This window comes from Nuphar pumila, chromosome 15 (genome assembly GCF_984573655.1).
Source record: "Nuphar pumila chromosome 15, dmNupPumi1.hap1.1, whole genome shotgun sequence".
Lineage (NCBI taxonomy): Eukaryota > Viridiplantae > Streptophyta > Magnoliopsida > Nymphaeales > Nymphaeaceae > Nuphar > Nuphar pumila.
In genome coordinates, this window is record NC_143263.1 from 88,327,918 (window position 1) to 88,353,761 (window position 25,844).

Consider the following 25,844-nt stretch of genomic DNA (forward strand, 5'->3'; position numbering starts at 1 on the left):
CCCACCTAAATGAGTCGTTTTCTGAGGTGGGTGCTTTGTGTCGATTTTTACCCGGATTGGTTTCGATAAAATTGGTTTTTTTCTTTTTTCCTTGTTCTGGCTGGCATCTATTGGGTCCATTTTATTTCTTTGACATGATGTTTCATACTTGTTAGCGGGCCATGCACCCCAGCGTTTGTTCTGCCGTTACATTTGACATAAGGCAGTCTTTTACATGGTGACTGGTAGGGTTGAGAAACTAGATGAGTTGTTCGTGGTTTTGCTCATGCTTGGCTAGATCGAACTCACAAAATAAGCTCAGCAAGCTGAATGCAAACAAGAGGTATTTAGCTAACTTGGTTCGACTTGTACAATTTCGGTTAGTAATAAATAAGTCTATTTTATATATATCACATAATTTAGTAGAAAATAAACGGTCGAAGTGATTGGCATGCAAATAATAAGTTTAGAGTCCAAATCTATTGCTTCCAATTTTGAAACGATGTATTTTGTTTCTGAAAGAAGACAGCTTGAGTTTGGTCAAGTACTCTTAGGGTTCAATTCCCATTATTTACAGCTTTGAAACTTCTTTTTCTTCGGGGGGAGGGGAGTGGGGGATGAGACAGCTAAGGACCGGTTCATGTAGCTCAAGCTCGGCTCAACTCTGTACAAAAACCAGTCAAACTTGAATACCTCAAGTTCGGCTCATTTCAGCTTGTTTACTAGCCCTAGTGATAGATTTGATGCATATTGGTGGAATCATTTAAAAGTCTCATGCCTGCATTTGGCAATTGATGGTCAGCCATTTGATCCGGACAACTGACAGTAGTCACAAGTATGATAAAGTCACATTGAAGGCAGTTGCCGGCCAATCTGTAGGATTATTTTCGAATGGATTTCATTATTGGCAGGTGAAGTTTGCCCAATTCTTAGGTATGCATTTGACCTGGGACTTATACTATGTAAGCTTATATCCATGCCCTAAGAGAATGCGCATGTTAGGGGACCCTCCCTCTCTGAATTGGCACTTTGTAACGCATAGACAATGATGCCTTGAGATCTTTTAAGCCCTGTTTGGTTGTAAATCTAGAAATTTAGTTTTCTAGCTTTTTACTTTTCAAAATGTTAGAAGTTCAGTTTTTTTCAAATTTCTAGAGAGGTGTAGTGCTTGGTTGCACTTGAAAATCTAGAAAAGATACCCAGATTTAAAAATTTCAATTGTTTGGCTGTGTATTGAAATTTATCTCGCTTTCTCTAAAAGAGTTTAAAGATAAAAATATAGAATAATTTGCTTATACAACATAACATCATGATGATATATCATCATGCTGAAGAAGAATGGTGAAGTCATCAATAAATACACATTAGAAGCATGCATCGAGAGAGGCTAAATATACAGATCTCTGTGCTAAAAGGCCATATATAAAACAAGTGAATCTGAGATGCAGGTTTGAAAATGTAACATGCCTGTAAAGTTTAGAAGCAATTATAAGCAGGTTCATTGAACTGATCTGCACAAGAAAAGCAGAACTGAAACATCTTTCTGGAATTATCCGAAAATGGACAGCCCAATTGTAAATATGAAAACATTGTGCAGCTTATCATAAATTTTCAAAATTCTAACACCTCTATGAAAATTCTTAACGTAATTTTCTGCTAATTAAACAAAACAGTGCCACTATTTCGGGCCCATCTTTCGGAATGGGGCATGGGCAGTGTGGAACTCTACTGAGTAAAAAATGCATCGAGTGTAGGAACACACGGTATGTGTTCACTTGATCAGTGACGTGCGGTGGTAGCATGACATGCGATAGACATTGGTATCGTCATTAGTGCATCATTGTGTGGTAGAACAAATGTAAAGCGTTGTTCGGTTAAACAGTGCCAGTGGATCAGAGGATGTTGCCTTTGAAGATTTGGTTAAGGACCTCTCGGCTTTCAAGATTGTCCCATGCGTAGCGATTGTATGTGATTCCAACCGAGTATGGTGACTCGAGACTAGGCGAGAGAATGCCTAGGCACCAACGAATGAGTCTGGGTGGTGCTCTTTGCTATAATGTTCAATCATCATCTGGTCTTCAAACTGGGGGTCGTAAGGTCTTGTTCCTTCAGTTGTGAGGTTTTGCTATATCGTGCGCATGAAGCTGCAATACGCTTCATGGCACGCAAGGCTAAGACAAAGTTTATGCTTCTTTCAGAAGTGATAGCTGGTATGAGACAACTATGCACTAAGCGGTATGGACTACATGGAATGCACATTTAAAAATGTGCTTGATCAGCTTCCGTTAGGCAGCTGCGCAGGGCTAATGAAATTGATTCAACACATAGAAAGGTGTTGGTACGCAGCCTTTGGCCATTAGACTGGCCAGCTTGGCGCATTGCGGGTTCGCGAAACATTCTATGCCCATGACAGAGCAATAGAAAGACTTGCGACGGTAAGGAAGGACCGTTGTGCCGCACTGGCTTATTAAAAAAAGTAAGCATGTGACAAATTGGTATCAAAGCAGAAAGATTCACAAAGACATTGTTCTTCATTGTGTGCGACACTGTAAAGGACAATAATGGTTTATCTTGGTTACAAAAATTTTTGTAGTTGAAGTGTGGTTGACCGAGCACAGAAGTAAGATGTTGGCAGGATGGTATGAGACATTTTGTCGATGAAAAGCAAAAGTGTAAGGTTGCTTTTCAGTTGGCTAAGGAAACGTAGATAAGCCTAAGATTCCTATCAATTGTACGTTAGGCTACATAGACTTCTACTAGAATAAGAGAGGTTATGCAAATTATGTATAAAAATTTGAAGAAAACCAGCCTCATGGTTTGTTATTTGATCATGCATTTATTTTAGCATTTAATCATATTAATTCATGCATGATCTGATAAATAATCACATTAAAATCCTACATTTAATGTTAGTTTCGAGAAAACACGCGAAAAAGGTAAAAAAAAAACATAAATTGCAAGTTAATTTGGTGAATTAGGTTGTTTAGAAATTAGTTAGCCATATTTTCCTTTAGGATTTAGTTTTTTAATTGATTTAGGTTCGAAAGAAATAAGTAAACGCAACATCTTTTAGAAGTTTTAGTAATTAGGTAAATAGTGTAGATTTTTAGGGTTTCTTTTATAACATTTCTTTTGAAAAGCCCTTTTTTAGAATTTAGGAAAAATACGTGGGGCATTTTGAAAACTCCTCTTCTTTAAAACCCCACGTATGGGTTTGAGAGGGGTGTCTCCTCTCATGTACGCATGCTTTCCTCTCTCCTTCCCCCTCTTCCATCCAGAGTTCTTCTCTCTCCCTTCTTTCCCTCTTCCTTCCTTCCTCTCTTCTTCCATTTTCCTTCTTCTTCTTCTCCGGTGGAGCAACATACCAGCGGTGGTGCATACGGTGGAGTACAACTTTCTCTTCTCAACCAAAACGGTAAGTTCTTCCTCTTCTTTCTTTCCTCATCTTCCTCCTCTTCTTCTTCTTCTTCTTTTCTTCTGTAATCTTTTCTTGTATAATCTGGTATCAATCTTGTATATTTTGGTTTTTGCATTTTTATTGCATCATCTGTCATTCACCGCATACATCATCTTTGCCTCTGTTTTAGCATCAGCATCCACCATGTTTCATTGCATCAGTTGCATCTGATCGGAATTCATTAGCATCACCAAAGGATAAATCATCGTGATCGATTGATTGATTCATTAGCATCAACATTAACTAATTTTTTCGGCAATTGATAGCAGTTTGTGTGAAGGTTAATCGATCATCTCATCGAGTATTTGTCTTTTTTCGGTAATCGATTATGTATTTTCCAGCAACGAAAGCCAGTTTGCGTGAAGGATCAAGTAAATGTAGTTGATCGATTATAATTTGTTCCGATGATAATTTGGATCATCTTATTAGAATCCGGCGATAATCTGATCATTGAATTATTGTTTGTTTGTGTGAAGGAGCATCATGATCATCTGATCTACTGATCTTCAGTTTGATCAGACGTCTGGATCGATTCTATTCTGTACGAATTAGTGTTGTTACTGTTCTGATTTCTATCGGAATCTTGTTAATCACTATTGCTAATTCTGATTCCCGACGATTATTGTTTCCAAAGTCGATCAACGATTTCCGAATATTGATTTCCAAAGCTGTTCTTCGGTTTGGAATTTTGATCGATTCCAGTCCAACAATCGAATACACGAGTTTTGATCGATTGAAATTGAATATTTGAATATCAACTGTCTGAATATCGATTGAAATTCAAAAGTTCTGATTGTTGTGTTTTTTTAATGTTCTTCGATGAGAGTGTTGTTACTGACTTCTGGATTTTTGGATCGGTTTGATCGAATGACTGGATCTGATTGGAGTGCTGAGATATTGCTTGTCTATTAGATCCGGTGATTGTTACTATTATTGATGTCTGGATTGTTTATTGTTTACTGGATTTGGTTAGAGTGCTGAGATACTGATTGTTTACTAGATCCGGTGATTGTTATTGTTATTGATGTCTGGATTGTTTACTGTTTATTGGATCGGTTTGGTGAAGTGCTATTTACAGAGTTCTTGAATCAAATCACCGATTTACTGATTTCTGAGCATTACTTAGTGCTTAGGTTACTTAGTGAGTTGACATTAGGTTTAAAATAGTTAGTAGTATTACTTAGTAGTGATTTAAAATAGTTAATAGAGTGTTACTTAGGTGTTTAGTAGTATTACTTTGAAATCATTTACACTAGTAGTTAGTAGTTAGCTTGCATACATTAGCATTATATATTTAGTATGTTTTTTTTACTTGTCATTTAAAAGTTAGCACTCATTTAATAAAATTCATTCAAACTTGTCATTGCATTCCTTTCATATTATCTTTTCTTGTTTCGATTTAGAATTTAGCATTTATTTGGTATATTTTGCTTAGTATAGTTTTTGTTCTTCTATTGTGCTGCTCGTGTACTTTTGAATTGTGCAGGAAAGTGTGGAGCAAGAGCAGAAGCAAGCAAGCGAGTGATACTAGTTGTGAACGCATTCGACATGTGACATGGAAGCACAAGCATAGAAGACTTTCATTTTTTTAGGAGTTTGAATTTCCATTTAATTCTTGGGTTGTAATAAAACCATTTTAAACCCTCTGTGTAAGGTATTCATTTATTGTAATAGTTAATTAGTTTTACTTTCCTTGTATTTTTCTCATTTTGACAATAAAGAATAGTTAATTGTGTGTTTTAATACAATGTATTACCCGTTCTCTGAGTTCGACCGAGTCTCTACTACTAGTGAGAGCTGGTTTTATATTTGGTGTCTAGTTTTCACATAAAAAAATATTTCATAAAAAGAAAGGACATCAAATTTTTGGCGACGTTGTCGGGGAACCACGAAATACGAGTATTCACTTTATTGTCTTGTGTTTGTTCTCTTATTTTATGTTGTTAGTTTAATTCATTTCTTAAATTAAAATTGTTTAGTTGATTAATTAAGATTGTTTAGTTTGCTTTTTGTACTTAGGATTAGAACCACGTGTTTGCACAACGTAGAGAACAATTTACTTTTCCTGCATAGCCACCCATTAGGATTCCATTAGAAGTGACTGTGTACGATTGATACCGTGCATATAGATTTCATTTTTGCAAATTTTCTGTTGAGTGCAACTGCGTGGTGCTTGTTTATTTCTCGTTTTTTGTATTTGTTTTTATTTACTCGCTTTGTGGTTTGTGTGGTTTGGCCGCTAGCGTGTTAGTTAGGTAAAAAAACCCAAAAGTTAGGATATGTGCTACACCGATCTACTTCGAAGTGTATGCACGGGCGACGATCACTCGACCCCGAGCTAGTTGAGTCTATTGAGGATCCCGAGTCTCTCATTAGGAGATCCCCTCATCCCATAACCATGGCAAAAAATCAGTCATTGTTTCGTACCCTTAGGGAGTACTTCATGCCCAACATATACACTCCTGCCTTCTGCATCATGAGACTTGATGTAGGAGCAAATCAATTCGAAATAAAGACCAGTGTCATTCGAATGCTATCATCCTTTCATGGCCTTAGCAATGAAGACCCATATAGTCATCTCGATAATTTTCTTGAGATTTGCTCAACAGTGCGAATCAATAACTTTGGAGATGACGTGTTAAGGTTGACGTTGTTTCCGTTCTCCCTCAAAGATAAAGCCAAGCATTGACTAAAGGCTCTCGATACAGTTCAGATTACTACTTTAGAAGGAATGCAGCGTGAGTACCTTAAAAAGTACTTTCCAATTTGTAAGACAAATTAATTTCATAAAGCCATAACCAGTTTCTCGCAGATTAAGGAAGAACAATTCTACGAGACTTGGGAGAGGATGAAAGATCTTTTCTGCAAGTGTTCTCACCACCAGGTGCCTCGCTGGCAATTGGTGTAATATTTTTATGATGATCTTACTGAGAATAACAGTCAAATGGTTGATGTTGCCTGTGGGGGCACTTTTATGCTAAAAAGTGAAGACAAAGCATGGACTTTCTTTGAGACCTTGAGCGAAAATTCTATACATCATGCTTCACGATTTGATAGGGCCACACCTACGTAGGATAGCGCAAAGAAGGCAAGTATTCTTGAGATAGGAATGCACTTTGAGTTGAGTAATAAGGTTGACCAGTTGTCCTAGAAATTGGATCAGTTTTTGTCGAGTCCCTCTCCTGCCATGCAGGTGTGTGTGTTATGTGCTCTGCACACCATGTGGTTGAATGCCCAGTCGAGCCGCAGTACCTTGAGTTTGTCCAAGAGCAAGCTCAGATGACACAGAATTTCGCTAGGCCTGCACCCAATCGATATGTCAACACATATAACCCGCACTGGCAAAATCACCCCAACTTTGTATGGAAAAATCCACAAGATCTGCCCCATCAGCCCCTTCAGACAAAACACAGTCAAAGTAACTTTTCACAAGGTTACTCGCGTCCCATATTTCCACAGGTCCACCCTCAGTTTAACTTGTCTTCTCATCAGGAGCCCACTTCGAGCACATCATTTCAAAAGAAGATGTTAGAGGTCTTTTCTGACATTAAGGTCACTCTTTGTTCTCACACGCAGTCAATAGCGAAGCTAGAGACTCAAATGAGACAATTGGCGGATACCTTGAGCAGGCGCAACGAGAGGAGCCTCCCTAGTCAGTTTGTAGTTAACTCGAAGGGTAAGGAACCCATGTCTTTTGGCCTGCACCTCACAGATTCCCACCAAGAGCAGGCCAACTCTGTTATATCCTTTCAGAGTAGGAAATCATATCACCCCATACATGAGTCAACTTCTGAGCCCACTTCCATACTTATTGACCAATCGACCCCTTCCACCAGTCTCGAGAAAATTAGGCAGGGTCCACGGACCGTGACCACTCCATCGTATATCCCTAGAGCCCCTTTTCCTCAGGCCCTCACCAACCCCCACGATGTTAGCAAGTAGGGGACGCGTATGCGTGAGATAATTGACCTATTCAAGCAAGTTCATATAAATATCCCTCTGCTCGAGGTCATCCAACAAGTGTCTGTCTATGCAAAGTTCCTTAAAGAACTTTGTATGCAGAAGAGAAAAGCGATGTCGTTGCCCAAGACGATCCTCTCGACTGCACAGGTGAGCTCCGTGTTTCGACACCAAGTGCCACCTAAGCTCAAGGACCCTGGGGCACCGATTATCTCTTGTGTTATCAGGAACACGACTATCGAGCATGCACTGCTCAATCTTGGAGCAAGTGTGAATATTTTGTCGGGTTCTCTGTATGACACTTTTAAGATCGGGGATTTAAAGCCCACGACCACTGTGTTGCAGTTGGTTGATAGATCGACCAAGCATCTGCGAGGAATCTTGAAAGATGTGTTAGTCAAGGTTGAGGACTTCTACTTCCTTGTTGATTTTCTTGTTCTGGACATAAAAGACACAAATGTCACTCACCAGATCCCTATTATGTTTGGCAGACCATTCTTGACCACTGCCCATGCTCGTATAGATTATTTTGCTGAGGGAATGGAGATTTTATTTGGCAACAAGCGTGTGTGGTTGCATATCTTTGATGTTGCCAACAGAGTGATAGGACATGGCGATTGCTTCCAGGTGGCAGATGTCATAGGGAAGCAGTCTAATTCGCAGTTAGATGTGTGTCCTACTAGTCGTTCGGGTTATGACTCTTCTTTTGAGCATAGTCTCCACGAGGAGACTAACCTCCTGCCATCTAGTGTCAAGAGTCATGGTATCACCTATAGGGGTAGAGTTGGCAAAAACATTGTGCGCAGTGTCACAGATGATACTCTTTTTCTCAAAGAGCCCGATTGAGCCTGACTTCATGTCCATTGATCTCATGGACGATGAAGGGTTTTTCTAGGGATCCGTCTGACTGGGGATGTGAAGCTTAGCACTTTATGGGAAGCAACCCATATCTTGTATATTATTAGATTTGCCTTTAGGATTTGTAGATTTTATTAGGTTTTATTTTTCCTTTTTCGTTTCATTCATGAGTTTTTATGTTATATTATGTCATGTATACATTGCATTCATTGTAGTCATAGAATGTGCATTTATATTTCATGTTAGGTGTTTCTACTATTTTCTCTCATTTATTGTGTCTCATGTGCATTGACTTAGCTTCATATAAACATGGGGGAGTGCCACTGGGACAGTATCATTTAAGCATGGGGGAGGGTGTAGTTTGCACACCCTGATATTTCTGTCTACGTTCTTACACATGGTTACATATATTTCACGAAAAGTAGGTTTTCAAAGAAATAGTTTGAACTTATATGATTGTTATTTCAAATCTAATGTTTTTAGAGAATTTTTAAGCCCCGCGATTTTTTTCAGACATGGATCTAGAAATTATGGTTGTTTATACGGATTTCAAAAAAATGATGATAGATATATGTTAGAGTTTATTTCGAATCACAAATATGAATATGCACAGTTTTATTTTTGAAAAACTAAGAAAATGAATAAAAGCGCAAAAATGAGCTCAAAAGTAAAAAGAGCATGCGTTAGGTTGCTTGGATAATTTCACAATCCCTAGTATATGAGACATAGACGTAAGTTGAAGCGTTTGAGTTTCATTTCAAAAAGAAGAGTGAGAATCTCCGTGATCCTTAGTAGCTGAGAATAGACACAAGTTGAAGTGTTTGAGTCTCATGTCAAAAAGGTAAATGAAAGAAGTCACTTTTTTGTCTTAGTCAATATCTTTTAGTATACATTGAAAAAGTATAAAAGATATTGGCATTGCACAGAGCATAAAAGCAGACCATACACAAGCCATAAAATAAAAATAAGTGCGCAAAAAGAAAAAACGTGAAAAATTGAAAATCAAGAAAGAAAAGAGCTTAAAAAGAAAAAGTTCACTACTTAGAAGTGTGATTGAGAAAACCTATGCAGAAAACATATGAGTGATGATAAGTAAATAATAACTTATTTTTATTTGACTTTCTGAGAATAAAACATAAACAATTATTATATTTAGAAAAGTGAAAAAAATCTTTTTATTCTGTGGTGGTATATAAAAGATTCTAATTATGTTTTGATTATGTAATAACAGGAAATATTTGTAAAAACAAAATCTTTAATTACCTACTACTTGTGAAGATGTGTAATATTATGCATACATGCAAAGATATTTGTGGGTAGCATCACTGTAAACCCTCACGAGACCTTACTTGTCCACTGGGGTAACCCAGGGGTTGAAAGAGCTTGTTGCATGTACTAAATGCAACTGTGATTCCTACGAAAGTGAGTTAGTTGAGTAGTCTTATTTCTTGCAGTTTTGCTTCAGTTTGCTCGAAGACTAGCAAATGATAAGCATAGGGGCATTTGATCATGCATTTATTTTAGCATTTAATCATATTAATTCATGTATGGACCGATAAATAATCACATTAAAATTCCACATTTATCGTTAGTTTCGAGAAAATGTGCAAAAAAAGGTAAAATTTGTAAAAAGCATAAATTGCAAGTTAATTTGGTGAATTAGGTTGTTTAGAAATTAGTCAGCCATATTTTCTTTTAGGATTTAGTTTTTTTTAATTGAATTAGGTTTGAAAGAAATAAGTAAACAAAACATCTTTTAGAAGTTTTAGTAATTAGGTAAATAGTGTAGGTTTTTAGGGTCTCTTTTATAACATTTCTTTTGAAAAGCCCTTTTTTAGAATTTAGGAAAAATACGTGGGGCATTTTGAAAACTCCTCTTCTTTAAAACCCCACGTATGGGTTTGAGAGGGGTGTCTCCTCTCATGTACGCATGCTTCCCTCTCTCCTTCCCCTTCTTCCATCCGGAGTTATCTCTCCCTTCTTTCCCTTTTTCTTCCTTCCTCTCTTCTTCCCTTTTCCTTCTTCTTCTTCTCCGGTGGAGCAACATACCGACGACGGCGCATACGGTGGAGTCCAACTTTCTCTTCTCAACCAAAATGGTAAGTTCTTCCTCTTCTTTCTTTCCTCATCTTTCTCTTCTTTTCTTCTGTAATTTTTTTTTGTATAATCTGGTATCAATCTTGTATGTTTTGGTTTTTGGTTTTTGGTTTTTGGTTTTTGCATTTTTATTACATCATCTGTCATTCACCGCATTCATCATCTTTGACTCTGTTTCAGCATCAGCATCCACCATGTTTCATTGCATCAGTTGCATCTGATCGGAATTCATTAGCATCATCAAAGGATAAGTCATCGTGATCGATCGATTGATTCATTAGCATCAACATTTACTAATTTTTTCGACAATCGATATCAGTTTGTGTGAAGGTTAATCGATCATCTCATCGAGTATTTGTCTTTTTTCGGTAATCGATTATGTATTTTCCAGCAACGGAAGCCAGTTTGTGTGAAGGATCAAGTAAATGTAGCTGATCAATTATAATTTGTTCCGGTGATAATTTGGATCATCTTATTAGAATCCGATGATAATCTGATCATCAAATTATTGTTTGTTTGTGTGAAGGAGCATCATGATCATCTGATCTACTGATCTTCAGTTTGATCAGACGTCTGGATTGATTCTATTATGTACGAATTAGTGTTGTTATTGTTCTGATTTCTATCGAAATCTTGTTAATCACTGTTGCTAATTCTGATTCCCGACGATTATTGTTTCCAAAGCCGATCAACGATTTCCGAATATCAATTTCCAAAGCTGATCTTCGGCTTGGAATTTTGATAAATTGCAGTCCAACAATCGAATACACGAGTTTTGATCGGTTGAAATTGAATATTTGAATATCAACTGTCTGAATATCGATCAAAATTCAAAAGTTCTTATTGTCGTGTTTTTTTTACTGTTCTTCGATGAGTGTGTTGTTACTGATTTCTGGATTTTTGGATCGGTTTGATCAGATGACTGGATCCGATTGGAGTGCTGAGATACTGCTTGTCTACTGGATCCAGTGATTGTTACTGTTTCTGATGTCTGGATTGTTTATTGTTTACTGGATTTGGTTAGAGTGTTGAGATACTAATTGTCTACTAGATCCGGTGATTGTTATTGTTATTGATGTCTGGATTGTTTACTGTTTATTGGATCGGTTTGGTGAAGTGTTGTTTACAGAGTTCTTGAATCAATTCACTGATTTCTGAGCATTACTTAGTGCTTATGTTACTTAGTGAGTTGTCATTAGGTTTAAAATAGTTAGTAGTATTACTTAGTAGTGATTTAAAATAGTTAATAGAGTGTTACTTTGGTGTTTAGTAGTATTACTTTGAAATCATTTATACTAGTAGTTAGTAGTTAGCTTGCATACATTAGCATTATATGTTTAGTATATTTTTTTTACTTACTTGTCATTTAGAAGTTAGCACTCATTTAATAAATTTCATTCAAACTTGTCATTGCATTCCTTTCACATTATCTTTCCTTGTTTCGATTTAGAATTTAACATTTATTTGGTATATTTTGCTTAGTATAGTTTTTGTTTTTCTCTTGTGCTGCTCGTGTGCTTTTGAATTGTGCAGGAAAGCGTGGAGCAGGAGCAAGTAAGCGAGTGATACTAGTTGTGAACGCATTCGACATATGACATGGAAGCACAAGCATAGAAGACTTTCATTTTTTTTAGGAGTTTTAATTTTTATTTAATTCTTGGGTTGTAATGAAACCATTTTAAACCCTCTGCGTAGGGTATTTATTTGTTGTAATAGTTAATTAGCTTTACTTTCCTCGTATTTTTCTCATTTTGACAATAAAGAATAGTTACTTGTGTGTTTGAATACAAAGTATTACTTGTTCCCTGAGTTCGACCCGGTCTCTACCACTAGTGAGAACCAATTTTATATTTGGTGTCTTGTTTTTACATTACTTTTCATTTAAAAATCTTTTTAAAAATCAATTTGAGACATCATAAACCGAAGCTTCTTGCTACATGGGAAAGCTTGATACATAAGCCAGAAACTTTTGTTTTTCTCAAAATAGAGAAAACTTTGGGAAATTCACTTCTGAAATATGTTATACTTGATTCTTTGTAGTAATAAGCTCACTTCCTCGTTTATCATATGGATTCCTTTTGGCTTCCTTAATCTTTCCTCTAGCTTATTGTCACTTTTTACTCTCTTCTCTTTCACTTCATATGTTTTTCATATTAAAAAAAAATTATAAATTTTTTTATAACAAACTTAAGTGTTGGTTTTATTTCTGTCAATATTTGTGTTTATATTATCTTTTATTCCCTTCATATTGCTTTTATGTTTATCCTTTTCATTTACATCCACTTACATAATCACTTCATAACTGTATCCTAATTCCCTCTTTATACTACTTTTAACTCATTTTTTTGTTTTCGTTTCAATCACTTCTCGTGTCCGTTTCATTTCTTGGTAAATATGGTTTATCCTTTACCAACGGGGTCTCCGCTTGCTTAGGGAAGTACGGACTTTCCTCGGCGTGACCAACGTTGCAAGTTCGAACCTCAAATGATATCAAATGATATGGTTGTATAACTGGTAGGGGTCTGCCTAACCCCAGCTTTCTCTGTCATAAAAAAAAAACTATGGTTTATCCTTTAAAAAAAGATAAACTCCAAGGTTCCTTACATAAGTTGGAGAACAAGTAACCTAGGGTATTTTGTTTTTAATTTAGGCATTTGATTTTCATTGAGTAATTCTCGTGAAATTTGGTAAACGTGAAAAAAGAGTAATCTCACGCTTCCAGCGCGAACTTCCGATGATTTAAGGAGTTTCCGGTGGTGACACAACGCACAGAAACGCAGTGGCTTCTACTTCCAAACCTAAAACTCACCAGCTCTCTCTCTCTCTCTCTACCAGCTCTCTCTCTCTCTCTCTTAAAAGAACGACAACCATGCGAGCGAGAGTTCTGAGAGCTCTATTGAACCCACTAACGTATTCATTACATCAAAACCCTTCACCCCTCAACCCACCAAGCCTTTCATCTCTCCCAAGTCTCTCATCATCTCCCTCCCGCTCTCTACACAACCCCCAGTTCAGCACGCTCCCAGAGAGACCAACGCGAAAACCCAAAGAATCCCCAAAAGCCAGCGATCTATTCCGCCAGTTCAAGCTCACGGAAGATGAAGAAGAAGAAGAAAAACCAGGGAATACCCAACAAACCTCTCGTGTTGAAGCCACCGAGAATGGCGTCGAACCCCAACTTGAACCCGCGGCGGACGCCCAACAAATCTTCAAGAAGATGAAAGAGACCGGAATGATCCCGAACGCGGTTGCCATGCTCGATGGTCTCTGCAAAGATGGTCTGATTCAGGAAGCCATGAAGCTCTTCGGGCTTATGCGGGAGAAGGGGACGATCCCGGAAATCGTAATCTACACTGCCGTCGTTGATGGGTTCTGCAAGGCCATGAAATTCGATGATGCAAAGAGGATCTTCAAGAAGATGCAATCCAATGGGATCGTCCCCAATGCGTACAGCTATACTGTGATGATTCAGGGATTGTGCATGGGAAGGAAGTTGGACGATGCCTTGGATTACTCTCTGGAGATGCTCGAAGGTGGGCATTACCCGAATGTGGCAACGTTCGTTATGTTGATCGATGGTTACTGTAAACAGAATAGGATGGGCGAGGTGGAGAGTGTAATTGGGAGATTGAGAGAGAAGGGTTTCGCTTTGGATGAGAAGCGTCTCAGGGAGCACCTGGATAAGAAGGGACCATTTTCTAAGGGGATTCGGGAAGTGATATTTGGAAAGAGAACCTTGTAGGCACTACCTTAGACCACTTTTCTTGCCTGTAAAAAATCGGTTGTTGTGAGGTATGTGCTCATCGGAATGTTGAGACTTTGGCTGTTAGACTAATTCAGAAGTTAAAAAACCTTATTTTTCTTTCTTGTTATGAATTCGAATGGATGAATACCAACGCAAAATGGCTCTGCAATCAATTGGATCTGTTCTCTTTTGTTTTTGTGTTTTATGGTTAGTAAGTGTAGTATCAAATTTGCTTTTCGAATTGAGCTCATTGTGTTATTAATTCTATCTGGGATATAATTGTTAACCTCTTCTTTGTAAAAGTACGCGATTGTTGGTATTTATGTGCAAAATTTTCTTGCTGAATACTTCATGACATTCATGCTATTATTTTGATGGTGATACTTAATACACTGAATTTAGCATCTTCTCTCCTTGTGTACTCGGTGGCAGTTTTTCTTTTAAGCTGTCATTATTGACAATTTTATCAGTAAATATTTCTGTGGTTTTATCTTTGCTTCCTGTTGTATTTTCTCTTTCCTGTTAAAACCTTGTTAGCTGACCCTTTTTATGCTGGGTGCTTGCTTTCCAAGGAGGTTGCTTTGGGCCCCTGGCCACTTCCTAGGGCCATTGTGTTTGCCTGGCTGGTTTCCTTGAATTAGAGTCAGACTCAATTAGGTGGGAAGCAGAAATACATTGCCAGAAATACATTGCCATCATGAGCGGTTGCATTATTCACCTGATCACTGATGAACTCTCCAAACACCCTTTCCTGTGCCTTGTTAAAAAATGATTCCACTCGGCATGTTCTGAAGGGGAGAGGAATCATAGCATCACTGTAAGAAATCTTATCTAGGCTCATGGACAAGGAGAAGGGGAAGGGGAAGGGGAAGGGGAAGAATGAAGAATGATTTGGAGATGGTGATTAATTCTAGCATGATTTGGGGTGTAATCTGAGCCTCTTCAAAGAGGTGGTGCAATCATAGTAGAGTACACAAAGGGATATCCTTGTATGTGCTAAAGAAAAAGAACCCAAAATGGATTTAGCTAGTATCAGTTCAGTGGACATCAGCACTTCTCCCTTTTTTATTGGTTTTTGTGTTTGCCTTTGATGTGTCCTCATCACCTTTTGTGTCACTTCACTTTGTTTGTTGAATATAGTTACTTCCCTTTTCTGAAAAGGAAGAACTATGAAAACATTCCTCCTTCATGAGACGTTTGAAGGGTTTTTTTTTTTTTACTTATTTGGATGATCAAGGTAATGGAACTTTATTTATCATGGATATTCAATTACCAAGTTAATATCTTTGAGTCATGAACCATATGCTTGTATTCTATCAGTCATAATGTTGTTTTATTTTATGTTAAACAAGGTTGACCAGAATCAGGGGTTGACAACAGGCCAGCCCAACCCATCTTTTGGAAAGATCTTGCCCTGGTCAAGCTCAGCCAGCCAAAGGGTCTGGCCAGGCTTATTCCCAATCCAAGGTAGGCCAAGGGCCTAAACCCCGACCCAGATGGGTGGGGCTCCTTGATAGCTTTGAATGCGTAGGCAAGAAGCTAGGATGAGCTGGATCAACCTAGCTCTTATTTGTCTAGGTTGACCAGCTAGTTGATGGGAAATGGGACACGGTCGATCATGCCCAGCCTGGCCTTCCAGCTTGGGATGGATCAACACGCAAAATGACTGCCCAAAATCCAGATGGTTTGGGCTGTTGAGTCCGATGAGCATCCTTATTTGGAGAATGCTAATGGGTTTAGTTTACAAGATAATATTCATTAGTGAATGTTACAATTCCATCAAAATAGAATTCTTTTCTAGCCAATTACAAGAGCTTATTGATGTTGGTAAAAGATAGTGATTTGCTAAATTAATGCATTTATTCAATTAGCACATTTAAGGAAACATAAGTTATAAAGTGTAGCTTTAATATCGTGATCAGCTAGATCCCTATTGAAAATTTCAAAGGTAGGGAGTATGTATCTTGCCATATCTTTTATGGAGTAAGATTGTGGTAAGTTGAGATGAAGTAGAGGGCTTGATGCTTGAACAATGCTTAAGATGGCCTATGCTTCAAAATTTTAGGAAAGTTATTGGGAAGAATGATAAATTTTATTGGTTGTTGGATACTGCTAATGTTGTTAAGAATTGCATGAACTTGAGTATCTCTTATGATTGCAATATTTGAAGGAGTTGGACTTTTGTAATGAGGCCTGGTGGACATAATTGTGAAGCAAAATAAAACTTACTAGGTTATATCTAGAGATTGATGAGATTAAAGCTCTAGGTATTTTCCACCATAGAAGAATCTTACAAAAGTGTTGATGTGATAATCACCAACATTACAAAGAGAAAGATTAGCTGAGCACTATTCAAGTGCTTGCACATCATAAGAAATCACTTGTACCTTTGCTTCTTTTCTCCTTGAGACTTTTTTTTGCATGAGGTTTTTGCTTCAAGAATGTAGGCCATGATTTATGTACAATATAAAGATGACAATTATTAACTTTAATTAGTAGGCCTTCGGGTGCAACACGACAATAGAGACAAAATTTTAGAATAAAAATCCTGACCTCTTGAGGTTAAAACAAAAAGGGTCCTCTTGAGAGGAATTTCTCTGCGAAAAATTTTCGGTGTTTGATGTGACAAGGGAAAAGCAAGGATTCCATATGGTTTAAAGAAATTTATCTTCCTTGCAATCAAAATCACTAATGATATCTGAAAGGAAATTTTGAGTAGCACTTAAATCTGTTTATAAAAAAATACTTCTCTCTCTTATAAAACCATGTTTATCCTCTTGTTTTTCATTAGTCATAGTTTCTTACATACCACCTCACATTGAGCACTGGCAAGGAAGTACAAGGAAGGAAGTTCTTGGTGATGTGTTACAATCCTCAAGCTTGTAACCTCGGATCTAGGTGGAATTAGAGGGAAATGAGGGAGAATTGAATAGGGAGAGGTAAGACAGCTAGGATCGTGATGAATGACTATGATGAAGAGGTGAGTATGAGTTGATGATCTCTAGATCTTAGATAGATCTAAGCCCTAGAGCCTCTCTAACACTAGGTTAGAGCCAATTCTATACTAGAGAACTAGCGTAGGCCAAGAGAACTCAAAAGGAGTGTTCAATTGATTAATTGGCAAAAGATTACAAAATGAAGGTCCTATTATTCGGTAGCCAAATCTGGATCTGATTAAAAATCAGATTCAATACTAATTTTTCATTGAAATCCGAATTCGATTAAAACTCGAATCCGACTAAGATCTGAATCCGATTAAGTGCTAATATTGGGTTTTGGACTAGTCAGATCCAGATTATGCTCTATCTTTTTCCATCTGAATCTGATTAGATCAGATCCGATTGAGTTGGATTCGGTAATGCCTAGATCCAACCCGTTGACATTCATGTCCTCAAAGCAAGTACTTTGGAACGTAAAAGTGTAGTTTGCCTTGATCGTGCTTGTAGCCTTCTTGCATCCAAATGTACTCAAGTAGGTTTTCTTTAAGTCTTCCCAGTGTCTTTTCTCGTGTAGTCTTGTTTGGATCCAAGCTCATCTTCAATTATGGTGGCTGACCCTCATCATAATATCCAACCCATTTACATGGCTCAACCAATTACAATTAGGGTCTCAACCATGGTTGCCAGTTGAGGAAGTGGGAGCGGGAAGCGTGGGACCACTTAGGAGCGAATCGGGAATCGTCTCGGAAGCGACCTAGGAAGCGAACCAGAAGCGACCTAGGAAGCGAGGGGGAAGCGAAAAATAAGAAAATAAAAAAAATAAAAAAATAAAAAAATAAAAAAATAAAAAATGGGGGAAGCGAGGGGGAAGCATGCTTCCCAAATGGCGCTTTCCCATGCATTTTGGAAGCATGACGTTTTGCGCTTTCGAAGCGTGCTTCCCCACTTACCTAGGCGCTTCCGGTAACTCTGGGCTCAACCAAACTTACACTTTAATTGGGTGAGTGAAGCTTTGGTACTCAAACCCATTACATCATAAGTAAACCCAACATTGTATCTTTTTACATATATTCTCAAGCACCCAACATATAAAAGTTATTATGAACCACATATGATTCTTTTATTTCTATACTCTACTAGAGTGTCACCACAATTCCAAGATGTTGTTAAGATTAATGTATCCTTTTTGTATATATATATATATATATATATATATATATATATATTAAGTCAACTAAAGTTGACTTACTTCTAGTCATTGGGAACTAAGCCCAACCCGCCTTTCTAGCCGTTGGACTAGGTCTAATGGCTAGAGAGGACTCTCTCTCCTTTCTCTCTCTTCCTCTCCTTTTTCTCTATAAATAGGTGTGTATTTTGTAAAGTGTGGGAGTGATGGGTAGATTTAGGTTTTCTTTGCGAGTGTTTTGTAGTAAGGTTCTTTGTATTTTTAAATTTCATTCTTAATAAAATTATTCATTCATAATACTTGTGTTCCTTTTTATTTCTTATGGTGAGCTTGTATTCAAATACAATATATTTCAGTTCTTGGTATTCATGTCGAAGTGCATCGGGATCCATGCCATTTCGTGACATGGTATCGGAGCAAGGTATCATGGTCTTAGAAAAGATTCATATTAACGAATGATATGAATTCAACAATTTCGCATTCTGATATGTATGGTAGGTGTTTTTAAAAAGAGTTATATTAAAAATAAATGTTTTTTTTAGAATATGTAGAAATTGTTGTCTTTTGATATATGAAATATATGTTTTAGATTATGGATATGTATGTTGAAAAATTATATTTTGCAAAAATATGTGGTTTCTTAAAGTCTTATATGTGTTTTATGTTTTGCAAAAATACTAAATTTTATGTTGTATTTCTTTCGTGAATGTCTTCTAACATACGTGTATACATGGATTATCTTTGGGATTTTTAATCGTGATGTTTCTTTGGTGATTTTAATTATGTGACAAAGCATGAATTTTGAAGATATATTGTGTGAACTCCATGATTAAGATTGTGGATCTTAGAATTTTTTTTATGGTGATTGGTTATAACATAGATGTTTTTTATGCTCTCATAAGGTCCTTCTATCTTCGTGTGAATGCGTTATTCTATGTATATTTGAGTGATATTGTTCTATTTTAAAAATATCTTATTAAGTAAGATTATTTTTAAGTTAATGACTTATGTATAATATTAGATTAAGGAATACTTAGGTATATGTCACAAGTAGCCTTTATGATTGAATAGCATAATTTTGGCTTGTCATCATGTGCTCCAATGCATATTTTAATAATATTAAACATGTTTTTCTATTGTGTTATAATTTTTTCTTAGTGGATTCTTGTGTTTATGCTTCTTCTTGAGCATTTTTAAAATCTTAATTTTTTAAAACTCTTGTATGCTTGTCTCTTAGCCCTTAGTGGCTTTATGTGCTTTTGCCTCTTGGTGGCTTATTAATTTGTGTACTTGTGTACTCTTGTAACCCTTAGTGGTTTCTCTCTTGAGCATTGATATTTCATAACATGCTTTTTAGAGATTTTATATTTGTTGGAGATAGTTATATATGTTATTGAATTTTTATATAGCTCTTTGTGTATCTCTATTTGTTTGCCTTCAATTGTCTCATAGTAGACTTATGATTTAAATTTAACTTCTTAGAATAATTCTTGTCTCTTTATTGAGATTTATTGGATCTTTTGTATGTAATGTGCCTTAGTGCACATGTTCCTTGATTGGTGGATTTATGATTTTATTATCTTTTGAAGGATACTTAAACTTCATAAATTTCATCTCTTCTATGTAGATTGCTTATATTGGGCATGATCTTCATCCCTTATTTGCTTGTTCAAGTTTGTAGAATTGTCATGAGACATCTTGTGTTGCATATGATTGCACTTATTTCTAAAAAAAATTTATTGAACTTGATTTGAAAGTGTAACTTTTAAATCAATTTATGTATTTAAATTCACCTTATTTAAAATTGATCTTTTCATGAGTTCGTTATTGCCATAATATGGCTTTTATTTGTCCATCACAGAATTTTATATTATGCATCATTTCTTTTGTAGTGTTTTGTAGTGAGGTTCTTTATATTTTGAATTTCTTCTTTGTATTTTTGAATTTCATTCTTAATGAAATTATTCATTCATAATACTTGTGTTCCTTTTTATTTCTTATGGTGAGTTTGTATTCAAATACATTATATTTCAGTTTTTGGTATTTATTTCAAAGTGCTTTGGGATCTGTGCCATTTTGTGACAGGTGTAAATCCCCGAAATGCATGTATGGAATTGAGTAGAAATGGGTTTCTTTCACTTTCTACTCTTCTCTCATCACCACACCCATGTTTGATTTCCCTGGTTGGTGGTTCTTTGCAAGTGTTTTGGTACAATCTTGCACTTATCTGGCCTTAGTATGAATCTTGTTATTGAACACATAAATTTGATATGGCCTGACACTCATAAGTTAGGAAATTGTAAGTCTCTTCTCCATCTCCTCTCTTTTTCTCTTGTAATCTTCCACTATAGTTGTGTACACGAGGTCACAATGGTGGTTGGGTTGTTGCTTCATATTACAAAGTGTGCATAGATCATGCCTATAATGCTCGCTATATTTTTGTTTTGTATGAACAAAATTTACAATTTGTAGAATTAGATAAGACTTTTCATGTTCTTCATCTTCTTCTATAGTTGGATCTATAAAGAAGGAAACAAGATTGACTTGATCCAATATCTGATCCATAACTAAGCATATCTCACATGGTCCCACAAATAAGGAAGGTCCACTTCTTCTGGTACTTTATTTGTGATCCATTGTGCCTTTCGATCTTCCCATCTCTAATCATACCATGCACATTCATATGTTGAGAATTTTGCCATCATCTTCTTTAGGTCCTCCATGAGTAATAAAATGAATGCATCCCGTTTCAAAACATCTGAGAGTGTATAGTGGAGATGTTCAATGGCCTCATTTAGGAGTTTCAAACACTTGGATTCCCATGGTTCAACTTTTGTAATAGTGACTAAAAGCAATCTTTTGAAACATGATTAGGTCTCCTAATCCAGAATTCCAATGGCGGTGCTACTAGTGGCGTTTGAAAGTAGACACAGAGATCTATCTGGCAGCCAAATTCCACACCTGAATTCCACATTGACTGGTCACGACAGCTGCACAAAGTTGTACTAAAAACAAAGATTGATACACAATTTTCTGCTGCTGGAAAATCTGTTCTACTGCTGTAATAGGCTGACCAAATCTAAGATTTTCTGAAATGAAACTTCAAATTTTTTGTTTTAGTCACTTTCCTTAAGGTCTTAGCTAGGTTCTGGGTTTTTTGGGGGATTTTAACAGATCACTAAATAGGTGAAAATCACTATACTACAGGGTTTAGTTTCTGTGACAGAATGCAGTGTTATCAGTCACCAGAAACAAGTCTTGGGAAAATGACTATCTCATGATCTGGAAATGGTATTGAGGTGATTCTTGTGGGGTTTGAAAATAGACAGGTGAGACTAACTATCTGCTATTTTTTGGGATTTTTATATGATAGGGTTAGGATTTCCACAACTGCACAAGTTTAGGGAATTTTTAGTTCTGAGACAGTTCTGGGATAGAGTAGGTTCAGGACAAGGTTTAATGAATCCAATAGTTCAGCAGCTACAGAAGTGCAATTTTAAAAATTCAAAACTCTAGCAGCAACTAGACTTCTTAAAAAATCTTCAATCCAAAGCTTGGAATTTTGCCACAAATCTTTCCTTCTGAACTCGAATTTTCAAAACAGATCAAATTTTGGTATTCGTAACAGAAACAGAAACTAGATCTGAATCTATACTGACTTTGATCACATTTTTTGTGCTAATCACAACTCCAATTTGAAGGCAATAAATTCTAAATTGAAGCTCAATATCTGAAGAATCTATCCTCCAGATTTCAACCTCAGAAGATACACAACCAATTCCCAGTAATCCAATCTTTCGGATGTGTTTTTTGTATTTTTTGCTGCAAAAAGAAACTTCTGAAACACTTTTCCTGTCACTTTCTTGTCAGATTCCGGTGACAAATGTCCAAAATTTTGGTGTCTTCACTCCACCAGATGTGAAGTATTATATATCTACGATACCAGAGCTCGTTCCGGCCTTGTAGAGGCAAGAGAGCACTCTGATTTACTCGGATCAATTAATACAACAATAGTTTCACTGTAAAAAAGCAGGATAAGTGCAGAATTTAACTTTTCAACTTCAATTTCCACTCTATTTGTCTCAAATCATAAGATCTACTAAAATTGGCTTTAATTCTATCAGATTTCAACTTCTACACACTTCATTTGGCTGATCTGCCTTGAAGAAACAAGATCTAATTGAATTTCATGGTGAAATAGGAAAATCTCACCAATTTAAAGCCAAATTTACGCCAATTGAGATTGATCTTGATGAATTGGCTTGAAACCTCTTCGATATGATCTAGTAGTTCTCCACGATCTAAACACGATCAATGGCCGATCTATGTAAATATCTCATGAATTATAGAGCAGCGCACAAATTCCTCTAATCTTCACATAAAAATCAACTAGATCTTCAAATCGGCCACAAGTTGTTTTTTTTAAATCTAAGAGGCTCTATGGTACTGGGACATGCCATTTCGGTCAGTGCGCCCATGTCGACATGGGGGCGGGTACAGGATACACCATTTTGTGTGTCCTATCCATTTTTAGTTTATAACTTTATATTTTAAGTATAATATATACTTTAGATATAGCATATATATTTAGATTATATTCAGTTTATTTTGAATATATATATATATATATATATATATATATATATATATATATATATATATATATATCCGTGTCCCCATATCTACATTTTTTGGAATTGTCGTGTCGTCGTACCCGCACCCATACCCAGGTGACATAGAAGAGGTTATTTTTGGTATTTTTAATGCTAACAATAGTAGATCTATGTTATGGTATCAAATGATATATGCCTCAAGCTTGTATCCTTAGATCTAGGTGGAATTGGAGGGAAATGAGGAAGAATTAAATAGGGAGAGGTAGGCCGGCTAGGATTATGAGAGGTTTTAGATGGAATAAGATGGACATATGTGATGGAGAGGTGAGTATGAGATGATGATCTCTATAACGTAGATAGCTCTAAGCTCTAGAGCATCTCTAACACTAGGCTAGAGCCAATCCTATACTAGAGAACTAGAGTAGGCCAAGAACTCAAGAAGAGTGCTCAGTTGATTAATTGTCCAAAAGATTACAAAATGAGAGATGGATTCATATTGTCAATGGTGAAATACTTTGGAACATATACGTGAAACTTCTTTGGAACATGCCAATGGTGCTTAAAGAGCAACCTATTGAATAATATTATCGTACAGCTTTCAGGGAGATGTTTAGAATAATAATGGTGTAACAATTAACCATGTACTTTTATATATTTATGTTTGCTGTGTCATGTCATATTTTCAGTTGTGGTAGCTGTGTCTATATGAGTGCTCTTTAATCCTAAACACTAGCATTACACCAATCTGGGCACATGTTTAATTCAAATGTTTCACCTTTTGCCACTTATCTTTCATCTTGGCATCATTTCTGCTCTTCCTGTATTAGTTTCAACACGTTGCTGGAGCACACCAAAAGTAACAGAAGGAGCATGTTTTAAGTGGCTTAGACAGCTTTCTTTTTCAATTTCAAAGGCATCTTAGATATCTTTTTATTCTCTAAAATCATCTTATTTATGATGCTAACTGGGATTGGGCATAACTGCTGACGCCCAATGGATGCACCAGGAGTGTCCAATGGGCAGACAAATGCACACATATGTCCTTTAGCTGTGAAAAAACAAAGGTGATGTGGATTTCATAAGCATAATTTCCAGAATCTGAAGTTTTATTGCAATTTGGGGCTTGCATGTCATTTTGGTAATAAAGGGGAATATGGTGCCCCCATTGATGGGGTCACTCGATTAGGGCGAGCATGAGGATGTCCAGTGTCACATATGTCATGAGCTTGATTCCCCTGGGATCAAACCTGTGACAGGTATGGAGCAGCAGTAAGGCCTGTCCATTCTCCTAGAGTTTACTGCTGTAGGGTGGGGCCAATTAGCACTGAATCCGGGTAGTTCCTTGTCATTAGAAAAAAAAATCTTGTAATTTTAATGGTATCTTAGGAGCTAGCAAATTAATTGGTTTTCAGGTGGTTTTCAATATCGGATTTGGTTTTCAAGAGTTGTGAAGAAACACGAATATGATAAACATTCAAGAGGGGTCGATCAACTAATCAAGGCACTATCCACTTAGCTAAGGATAAACCTTATTATAAAAGAAAAAAAAGGAGGAAATCCTGGGAGAGAGGCATAACCCAACATGGTAATTAGAATGGCCAAGTAGGAGAACGTCATTTAGCATCCACTGCTTATGGGTATTAATAGTTTCTTATTGGAAAATGACGCACTATGCATGATCATGTTGGAAAACAAAGCCCTATGATTTTCTGCTGCCGCTTTTGAAGTTAAACTTTCAAAGGATGTCCTTCATCTTTATTATTGCTTTCAATGCTGAACTGTTGATAGTGCACACATGGTAGCTGGTGCCATTTTTAGGCCATGTTTACAGTTGCAGTTTCAGAAGAAACTACACTTGGTAGCAAATGGCCATGCTAACCCTAAATTTTTTCAGACCTTTGGTGAAGGCCAAATATTATAGACATTTTTCACAAGATGCTAAGATGCTTCTTTTTCTCTTATTTCTGCAGATAAAATGGGCTCTTGCGTACAGTTTACTGGCATGGCAAAATTCTTGGAGTAGCCAAAATTAGCAAGGTACCTGTTAGGCAACTTGCTCAATCAGCTAAAGTTGGGCTTTTTATGGGTTCTCGAGATTGTTGGTTGCCATGCTGCTGCCTTGCTTTGGGTTTTCTCTGTTTAAAGCAACACTGGGCATGACATTCGTGTTTTTCATTTTCTTAATGGTGCATGGATTTGTTCATCAACCATGTGTTCATGGGAACTTTTCACATAAAAGTTGTGAACATTTCTTTTCTTTTCTTTTTTCTCTTGATTCTTATGATATGCAAATCAGAGGTTAGATAGTTCAAGGAACCTTGTAGATAGCTTTTTTTGAAAGGCAAGCTGGGGTTAGTCCGACGCCTACCAGATTTCATTAAACTGAAAAACCTTACGTGTCTATATGCAATCCCTCAATGGGAACCAGTCTGGTCCTTCCAGGACTTGTGCAGCCCTCCCTTTGGCCAATTTGGCTAATTATTTCACTGTTGTGTTGGTGTTAAATTGGATACCATGTATACAAAAATTATCAAAGCTGTACAAAACTGGAATGAGCTCCACCAGAAAGGAAGGGGTCTAAAACTTACCTTGAAGGACTTGTTTTATTTTGGCTACCAGATTCGTCCTTCCACTTTCCAAAACAACCTGTGAGCTGGGTCACCCGATTGAGGATGCTGTGCCACCCACACCATTCCTTATACTCCAGGTTGCCAGTCACCGTGAAGCAGCCTGTCTCAATTAAGTATCCAAAATGGTTGTGAATCGTAAACCTGAAGTGCCAGGCCATCTTAAGTTGATCGAACAAATCCTTAATTTTCAACAACGAATACTTATTATTAATCATCACTTTACTGAGCATCTTATAGTTTATGCACAATTGTAGAGTCCCATCATTCTTCTTAACGAAAAGAACATGAGCACTCCACGATGAAACTCTCGGCCAGATGAAACCTTGCTCCAAAAGCTCTTTCAACTGCCTCTTCAATTCAGCTAGCTCAATAGATGCCAT

General features: G+C 36.8%; 2 protein-coding genes across 2 annotated transcripts; one reads left to right on the forward strand and one right to left on the reverse strand.

Moving 5' to 3' along the window:
• The first annotated feature begins 13,125 nt into the window (after nucleotides 1-13,125).
• LOC149815920 (uncharacterized) lies at nucleotides 13,126-25,089 on the forward strand. The gene is made up of 2 exons (XM_089988970.1): nucleotides 13,126-14,143; nucleotides 24,805-25,089. The coding sequence occupies exon 1, from the start codon at nucleotides 13,221-13,223 to the stop codon at nucleotides 14,091-14,093; it is 873 nt and encodes a 290-aa protein (XP_089845096.1). The 5' UTR covers nucleotides 13,126-13,220; the 3' UTR covers nucleotides 14,094-14,143; nucleotides 24,805-25,089.
• LOC149815921 (uncharacterized) lies at nucleotides 24,009-25,844 on the reverse strand. Its single transcript, XM_089990649.1, has 3 exons — nucleotides 25,688-25,844; nucleotides 25,423-25,564; nucleotides 24,009-24,081 (listed from the first exon to the last, which is right to left on the reverse strand). Exons 1-3 carry the CDS (start codon nucleotides 25,842-25,844, stop codon nucleotides 24,009-24,011), a joined length of 372 nt encoding a protein of 123 aa, XP_089846775.1.